General features: G+C 51.1%; 1 protein-coding gene across 1 annotated transcript; it reads right to left on the reverse strand.

Moving 5' to 3' along the window:
• Positions 1–12: 12 nt before the first annotated feature.
• Spata2l (spermatogenesis associated 2 like) lies at positions 13–4,250 on the reverse strand. The gene is made up of 3 exons (XM_031341717.1): positions 3,992–4,250; positions 3,355–3,658; positions 13–1,979 (listed from the first exon to the last, which is right to left on the reverse strand). Exons 2-3 carry the CDS (start codon positions 3,655–3,657, stop codon positions 996–998), a joined length of 1,287 nt encoding a protein of 428 aa, XP_031197577.1. The 5' UTR covers position 3,658; positions 3,992–4,250; the 3' UTR covers positions 13–995.
• Between the last annotated feature and the right edge of the window lie 4,700 nt (positions 4,251–8,950).

Below are 8,950 nucleotides of genomic sequence, written 5' to 3' on the forward strand. Positions count from 1 at the left end.
GGGACAGTGTCCTTTGAGGGGTCTGTGTGAGGAATAGGAACAGGCGTGGCTGAGGGGGACAGTGTCCTCTGAGGGTCTGTATAAGGAGCAGGAACAGGCTCAGCTGAGGAGGTGCCAGTAGAGGAAGTGTTAACAGAACGGGGTGATCTCTGTGCCTGGGCCTCTGAGTGGTTGATGAAAACCCAGCCCTTAGCAGTTTAGGGACCCTAATGAGGGGTCCTGGGCTATCCTCCCCCCCACGGCAGATGAGGGTAGCCTATCTTCCTGGTAAGCTGTGTGCCCAGAATTGAGCTACATGGGGCGGTGAGCTGCTTTTTGGCAGTGGTTTGTGCATGCTCACCTCCTCTTTGGCTGGTAGGCAGCTGATTGCTGAGAATCATTCCTGCTGGGTAGTGGGTGACAGCTCTTCCCACTGCCTGGGAGTGTGCCTCCCACTGTTTTTGTAGTTCTATGCCTCCTTACTAACAGCAGAGGTGAACTGGGGTCCTCACAGCTAAGTAAGCTCTGCTCTTTCAGACCCTCCCACAAGGCCCAAATCTAACTCGGGGATTTTACTGTGTCACCTGCAAGCTCTTGAGCAAGCTCCTGAGTGAGGGTCTCCCAGCACATGGAGAGAGGGACATATCCTCACTCAAAGTCTACAGGGTCAGGTAGGGAGCTTCAGGCAGTTCATAGGGTGGGGTCTTTCTGAGTTTGGGTACTGTAACACAGATAACCTGGACATCTCTACCCAGCGCATCTGGGCATGAGGATAGGGACATAAGGGAAGGGTCTTGTTGATTGAGTTTGGCCTGCTGCACCAGGGCTGAGCTGGGCACGTCAGTGAGGAGGCTTGAGCCGGCACCAGGCGAGAGCATTCCATGAAGGCTCTACCCTCTTTCAACTGCAGGTCCTGGACTCCCCTGGGGAATAAGAGGGCCAGCCAGTGGCCTGGGCCCTTTTTCAAAAGAAGCACCATGGAAACTGTCCCCAAAACTCTTGGGGGCCATCTGGGTCTAAGGATGGGCTCCAGGACTGTCATAGAGCAGGGTATCCACCTGTGCTCGTTGCAGCCACAGGCGTCTCTGGTTGTCACCGAGAAGTATGCGCAGTGAATGAGTCGGGCGGCAGGCAGATAGGGCAGTGCAGTGGGTAGCGTGGAGCTGGCGGCAAGTGTCACAGCAAAGGGTGGGTAGGTTGCCAGGGGTCAAGCAGCTGTGTGCCTGGTAGCTCAGAGGCTCAACAGCAGGCCCATAGGCCGATGATGCTGATCCTTCTGCTTGCCTGTGTCGGGGGCTGGCCTGCCCAGGGCTTGAAGGGGATTCAGGGGGACCTAAGTCCCCTGACCGACTCAGCTCACGGCGTAGAGAGAGGAAGGAGAAAGCAGAGGGTTCTGGCTCCACCTCCTCTTCCAGAGCCCCATATGGTGGGCTACTGGCCCGATGCAGATGCATATCATCAGCTGGCGGTTCCCAGGGCTGGCCTCCAGAACCCCATAGTTTGGCACTCTGCTCCCAGAGTGGTGGCCTATAAGCCAGTTCCACAGGAGGTGAGTCCAGCCCTGGGGAAGGCTCACCATACAGACTGGCTTCTGAGCTCTCATCTTCTTGCAGGTCCTGATACAGGTCCACTGGGGCCCCATAAGAGGCAGGTGTGCCCCGAGGGGGCAGGGGTGGTGGCTCCTCATCTTGGGCCAGCCGCTGCTGCAGCCAGGCTACACAGGAGGCTACATCCCCACTAGCCCGTCGAGCTCGGAGCAGCTCCTCAGCCGGTAGCACGCTGGTACCCAGCTGAGTCAGTACCTCACCTAGGATCTCACACTCCAGCCTAAGGGCAAAGCAGCCTAGGGCCACCTGCACCAGCTGGCAGGCAGGGGGTGGGGTGGTCACCATTAGGCGGTGGTTGTCCCTGCGCACGTAGCCCATCTTCTGGAAGCTTCGAGTCAGGAGCTCCTCAGAGAGTACACCCTTCAGCACATGCACATAGCCCCCTGAGAAGGTCTGTAAGGAAGGGTCCTGGTCAGGCGTGCTCTTCCATAAAGGTTCCTAGATGCAGCCTATGTGGACTCAGCCCTGCCTTGACCTTGGTGCATTCTGGAGCATGTTTTCCCCCCACCCCCATACAGTTTTCATCTGTCTGGAGTGAGCTTGGATGTCAGACATTTTTTTCCTCCAAGAGTACTTAAAACCTTGTGCATGCTAAGTAAGCATTGTGTCTCTGGGCCCTACTTCTAGCCCTTTAGGTGGAGACAAGGTCTTCATTGTATAGCCCAGCTTGACCCTAAACTCTCCATCCTCCTGCCTCAGTCTACAGGAAACTATTCCACCTTGCTGGTAGATAGCCTCTTAAATTCTGTTCTGCCCTTTGTTTGTGTTTCCTCTCCATGACTGTAGTATTCCAGAACGTCTAATGTGCTTTCTAGATCCTACCTATGGAACCAAAGCTTCAGGGTTTAAACTTGGGTCTTTCTAAGTATGAACCTCTACAACAGCTCTGGGTATCCTTGGAGAACTTCTGTGCATAGCACCCTTAGGGAGAGCATATCTATACATGAGGAGCACTGGCTAGAACCCCCTCCTTAGGGACAGGACATCTACACACAAGGAGCACTGGCCAGAACACCCTTCTTTTGAGGGCTTAAGAGAAAAGGGACTTTCCTCTAAAACCACACAGGCAGGAGGCTCTATCCTTGCCAGCTCCACCCCAACGCAATTCCTGAACTATTCAATGTCAAGGCCACGCCTGGCTGCCTCTGTCCTCTGGGGCTGATGGGTGGGCCTCTAGCTTGACAGAATTGAATGAAAGTCCTGGGATTTCAGGTATCCCTGTGGAGCAGCAGGCTGGTGGGGTGTGGAGGGGGAGACGCTGCCATGACAACCAGTGGAGGTTTACCTCGCCCACGTGCTTTCTGACGTCATTGCCTTCCCACTCAAAATTATCTCAGAGCGGCCCTGCCCCCTATAGGTGGTCTGCCATCTGACCTAAGGACTAGGCCAGCCCTGGACCTGGCCACCTAACCTGGAACTAGGCAGGAACAAGATCCCTGCTGTTCTTGATCTGCTGTTCTCTTCCCAGTCTTAGCGGCCCCCTTTTACATATGGGATCAGTCCACATCCTAGAGGAGTTAGGATGACCATAGGACATCAAGAACCCCCCCTCACCTACCCACCCACGTTTACCCTAGAATTTCCATGGCAACCAGGGCAGTGTGGCTACTTTGAGGACAGCCATGTAAGTTCTAGGTGAATGACTCTGCTAAGCATACATCCCAACACGCCCACGACCCCTCAGCGCAGAACTCTCCCCTGAAGAGGGCCTGCAGCCCCCAACAGTCTGGACAAGGAAGGGAGTGAAGGAGCATCTCTAACACCATACCTTGATAGTGGTGAACTCCTTTCTCCAGGGCAGCAGGTACAGGTGCACAGCGGCCAGCTCTAGGAGCTCGAAGGCGCGGGCCAGATCTTGGAGGGCTGGTGCCAGGTCAGCCCGCCCCCACAGGCCGTCAGTGAACAGCGCCAGCGCATCGTCCTGTAGCGCCCCGTGCAGGTCGAAGTCCTCCACCAGAATCTGCCAGAGCACCGCGCGCAGCGAGGGGTCGCCGCATACCCCCGCGCGGCCGCGCCGCAGCTCGCGCTCCAGGCACAGGCGATAGTCCTCTGACAGCGAGCTGCTACCCATCCTGATCGAGCGCGGGACGAGGTGTCAGACTAGAGACCGTGTCCTCTCAGCTGTGCGACTCTCGACCCCGCACCCAGCAACCCCAGGGCCCTCTCCAGCCCGAAAATAGGGACCCTCACAGCTTAGCAAGTCTCGGAATTTATGGTCCCCTTCAGCCCTGAGATGTGGACGCTGACAGCTCAGTGACCACAGTATTATATAGCCTTCCCTCCCCAGGAGACCTTCAGCACCGCTTGCTGAGCGTCCTCGTATCAACAGCACCGCTCCCACCAGCGGAACCTCTTGTAACCAGAGCCCCTCTCCCACTGAGCGTCCCCGTGGGCGGCGGTGCTACCTGCTAGTCGTCAGCTATCCCAGAGAGCTCCTCTTGGGCCTGGGTCTCTCTTCGCTCTTCCGCAGAGTGTCAAGCCCGCCCCTTGGCCTCGGTCGTGACGTTGGTGGGCGAGGCTGGAGTCGGGTGCCGCCCTTTCAGCTAAGTAGGAGGGCGGAGGTGTAGGCGTGGCCTAGGCAAAGCTGGGCGTGGTCCTCCCTTGCAGCTCACCTTTTCAGATTCACGGTCTCCAGTCTTTCAACTAGTGTGAGTGGGAGTACACAGTGGGTGTATAATACAGGTCGCCAAGATGTGCCTAGCGGAGCCGGTCTAAACCAGGGTGGACTTTGACTCCTCAAGCCAACCCACAGAGTAGCCAAATACCGGCTAGGTGGGGCCTGTCTAGGCAGGCAGATCATGGATCAAAGGAGGTCAAACATTTGTATTTAAGTACAATTTAAAACGGGTGAGGTGGCAGATTGGCCATTGGGTACGTACGAGCACCTGCGTGGCAGCTCACAACCGTCTCTAACCCCAGTTCCCAACATCCACTTCTGGCCCCTGCACCTGGCATACATTCGATGCACATGCATGCAGACAAAATACTTAAATAACAGAACAGGAGGTCCTTCGGAGTGCCTCTGCAGGCTTTGTTTCCTGGTCTCTGGCATTTCATTTCTTAGTCCCTGAGAAAATTGGCTAGGGAGTATTTGAGGTAGGATGAATGTATTCACCCTGCAGGACAAGGTGCTCCCCAAGTGTGTGACCTACAGGCCTTTGAAACTGACCTGGATCATGAAATCTAAGAATGAGTCTGGGTGACTTCAGGGGAACCCTCTCTCGACTTGTTGTGGCCTTAGGCATTTCACTCAGGACCTAAGGCACCTTCTCCTTACTCCTAAAACCTAAGCTTCATGTATGCAGTAGCTTTTGCTCAATCTGTTCCTGGGCAGCCTGTATCATTCATCTCTCCAGGGCACCAAACCCAGGCCAAGTTTGATAAACTAGAACCTGGCATAGGGAAGGTATCTGTCTTCTTGAATTTCCCAGAGTCAAGGGGCTTCAAGTAGTGTGAGTGAGTAGGCAGCAATCCCCAGGCACCCTGCTGGCCGCCACTGAACAGAGGTCTCATGTTGTGGGCTCACCAATCCAAAGGGGAGCCTTGGTTGGCTTTTGAGGTTGCTTTCAACTCACAGTGACATACATAGTTTAACTTCTGACGAATCATAAAGATTCCATGCCTGCCTTTTTTCAAGACAAGCCTGGGTCCCAGCTGCAGCATAATGAGGGAGAATGAAGAGGCCTTGGGGTTAGGGGTGTGGCCTAAAGGTAGAACAGTTGCCTACTATGTGTCTCTAGCATTGCAAAAAATTATGTTGCACTAATGGTAAAGCTAATGTTCACCTGCAAATGTGGTTTGTTGCACCTGTAATTTAGAGGTTATTCTGGATTAGGATGAACTAATAATATTGATGTTCTTTCCCCACCCCTTGTGTGTGTGTGTGTGTGTGTGTGTGTGTGTGTAGCTCTGGCTGTCCTACAACTATCTTTGTAGACCAGGCTGGCCTAGAACTCACGGAGGGCCACCTGCCATTGCTACTTTTCTTGCTATCTCAGGGCACACAACGTGTGCTCTGCACATACTCCATAGACCTTAGTTTTAGCCAGGCAGATTGGCAAGAGCAAGGCCATTCATACTCATCTTGCCTAGGACCGTAAGCTGGCTTCTACTCGGTTTATCCACAGCTATGTCCTTCCTACTCCATCACATGTAGCATTGTCCAGTTTCCAAATGTTTTCCTCAACCCAATGTGTGTGTAGGTGTTATTGCTGAGAACTCAGCCCAAAGCAACTCAAGAAAGCTGTGCATAGAATAAGCAGATGCACCAGAAGAGGGCGTCAGATCTCATTACGGGTGGTTGTGAGCCACCATGTGGTTGCTGGGATCTGAACTCAGGACCTTTGGAAGAGCAGTCAGTGCTCTTACCCGCTGAGCCATTTCACCAGCCCCTGAACTTGTATTTCTTGATTATGGTTTTTAACTTCTTTTATGCTAGTTAGATTTTTTTCCTTATTAAAGAGTTTTTCTGTGTAGCTCAGCTGGCCAAGAACTTGTTCCTTTGGCTTCTGCCTATGGAGTGTGGATTATAGGCATGGTACACCTATCTGGTTACTGTGATTTTTTTTTTCTCTATACATAGCTACTAGTAGTTATTGTTTTTGTAGTGTTTGGTTTTGGCTACTTCTTGTTACTATATAGGCTTTTCAGTGGACAAATTGCTATTCATCCATGTTCTATGGAGGAAGCATAGTTTAGAAATGCTGGTGGACTAATCCAAAGGCACAGCTTGTTTTTTCCTTCAGCCAGCCAGAAAGTGACAAGCTGGTACTCTACAAGGACAAGGCCAGTTTAGTCAAATCATGAAGGCCCATGGTAGGAAGCATGAGGGTAAAGGAATCTAAGTCAGGCATCTCCAGGGCACTGCTGGAACCAAAGAAGATGGGCTTCAAGGTGGAGGCGTGGGCTCCACACCACGCCAAGGAAATCCAAACTGATGCTGAGAGAGGTATGGCAATTTCTATTGCAGTTCAACTGGAATCTTCAGAAAACCAGGCCAGTACATGAGCTAGAGGGAAACTTAGTAGGACGTGTCATTGCTGAGAACTCAGCCCAAAGCAACTCAAGAAAGCTGTGCATAGAATAAGCAAATGCTTCAGAAGGCAGGGGTGATCCCTGAAGACAGTGTCTTCACAACCGACATTGTGGGCAGCAGAAATGGGAGGACAACTGGTTCATTTGTTAAGGTTCCTGTGGGAGGCTGGGGCTGTGGGTTAGATGTGAGAGTGCTTGCCTGGCGTGCAGAAAGCCTGGTTCCACTTACGACATTACATAATGATAGCAGAGGCCTGGAAACCTCAGTTGGAGGTAGCTGATGATCAGGCAGAAGAATCAGGAACTCAAGGCTCCTCTTGTAGTAAAGCAAGCTAGGGGCTATCCTTGAACATCTGAGGCTCTGTCTTTAAAGGGAGGGCAGTCAGCTGGGAGGGTTATGGAGGGCACCTTTGATCCCAGCATTTGGGAGGCAGAGGCAGGCAGATTTCCGTGAGTTCAAGGCCAGCCTGGTCTATAGAGCAAGTTCCAGCCAGGACAGCCAGGGCTACACATGCACATGCATGTGCGCGCACACACACACACACACACACACACTCCTGTCTCAAAAAACAGAACAAACAACAAACAAAATAATTTGTATAAAGACTAGTAAAACAATAGAGTATTAGAGTATTGGTGGAAATGTTTTCTGATTGTCTATTAGAAATTCACAGGCAGTTACTTTTGAATTCTGAATTTCAGTTATATACAAAAATATACTCATGCACACGCATAGAGGAGCATAACCTGCACACAATGGCCTCATCTTAGTGACATGGTCAGCTGAGCAGCACTGTGTGGTCTTCCCAGGGGTGTGATGTAAGTATGTTCTGATTTTTTTTTTAACATTCTTTTCTTTTAAAAAGATTTATTTACTATTATATCTAAGTACACTGTAGCTGTCTTTAGATACACCAGAATAGGGCGTCAGATCTCATTACGGGTGGCTGTGAGCCACTATGTGGTTTCTAGGATTTGAACTCAGGACCTTCAGGAGAACAGTCAGTGCTCTTAACTATTGAGCCATCTCTCCAGCTCTGTATGTTCTGATCTTATTCCAATCCAACAGGTACTCTCAGAACTAGGATTTACGTTAACCCAGTAAAGGTACTTCTGTGAAGTGGGGCTTTAAAACTGGCTTGCTTGAATGTCGAAGCAGAAGCCTACAACAGGTACATTAACATAAAGCTCAATAGTTACCTGGCATTCACATCTAAGGACTTCAAAAGAGCATGAGCCTCTAGGAGCTGGCAGTGCTAAGAATCCAAGTCAGCTGAGACACACATTTTTTTTTTTTTTCCGAGACAGGGTTTTCTCTGTGTAGCCTTGGCTGTCCTGGAACTCACTCTGTAGACCAGGCTGGCCTCGAACTCAGAAATCTGCCTGCCTCTGCCTCCCAGGTGCTGGGATTAAAGGCGTGTGCCACCACTGCCTGGCCACATTTTTTGTTTTAACATTCATTCATTCATTCATTCATCCATCCATCCATTCCTTTGGTTTTGAGACAGCATTTCTGTTAGCTCTGGCTGTCCTGGAATTTACTCTGTAGACCAAGCTGGCCTTGAACTCTGAGATCTGCCTTCCTCTGCCTCCCAAATGCTGGGATTAAAGGAGTGTGCCACCATGCCTGACTTTAACCTTTTTTTATATATAATATTTATTTTTATTTATATGATTACACTGTAGCTGTCTTCAGACACACACCAGAAGAGTGCATTGGACCCCATTACAGATGGTTGTGAGCCACTATGTGGTTGCTGGGAATTGAACTCAGGACCTCTGGAAGAGCAGCCAGTGCTCTTAATTACTGAGCCATCTCTCCAGCTCCTTTAACTTTTATTCTTTATGTGTATGGGTGTTCTAAGTACCCATGAGGCCCAAAGAGCACATTGGATCTCCTAAAATTGGAGTTTCAGATGGTCGTGAATTGGTACAGATGTAGTTACTGGGAATTGAAACCTGGTCCTTTGTAAGAGCAAGTGCTCTTAACTGCTGAGCCATTTCTCCAGCCTAGCTGAGACACAAGTTTGTGCCTCAGTAGTAGTTGGCCATAGGGTTGAAATTTATCAGTGTGAGATGGTGAAAGTCAGCACCAGCCTGGCTATTCCTGGCAGAGGTGGGAAGAAGCCACTAGGAATTCTGGCCCATTCCTAATCCGCAGAGGTCCCTTCCATAGGTCAAGTGCCCCAGGAATGGTTTATCCTGCCCAGGCCGACCTGGGCCCACCACTTGCTTTTGGTGTCATGGTCTCAGGCTTCTATTACACCATTTGCAGACTGGACTCTGAGGTCAGCCTACCAGGCTCAAAGGACACAAGTGCTCAATAAATG

This window comes from Mastomys coucha, unplaced genomic scaffold (genome assembly GCF_008632895.1).
Source record: "Mastomys coucha isolate ucsf_1 unplaced genomic scaffold, UCSF_Mcou_1 pScaffold22, whole genome shotgun sequence".
Classification (NCBI taxonomy): Eukaryota; Metazoa; Chordata; class Mammalia; order Rodentia; family Muridae; genus Mastomys; species Mastomys coucha.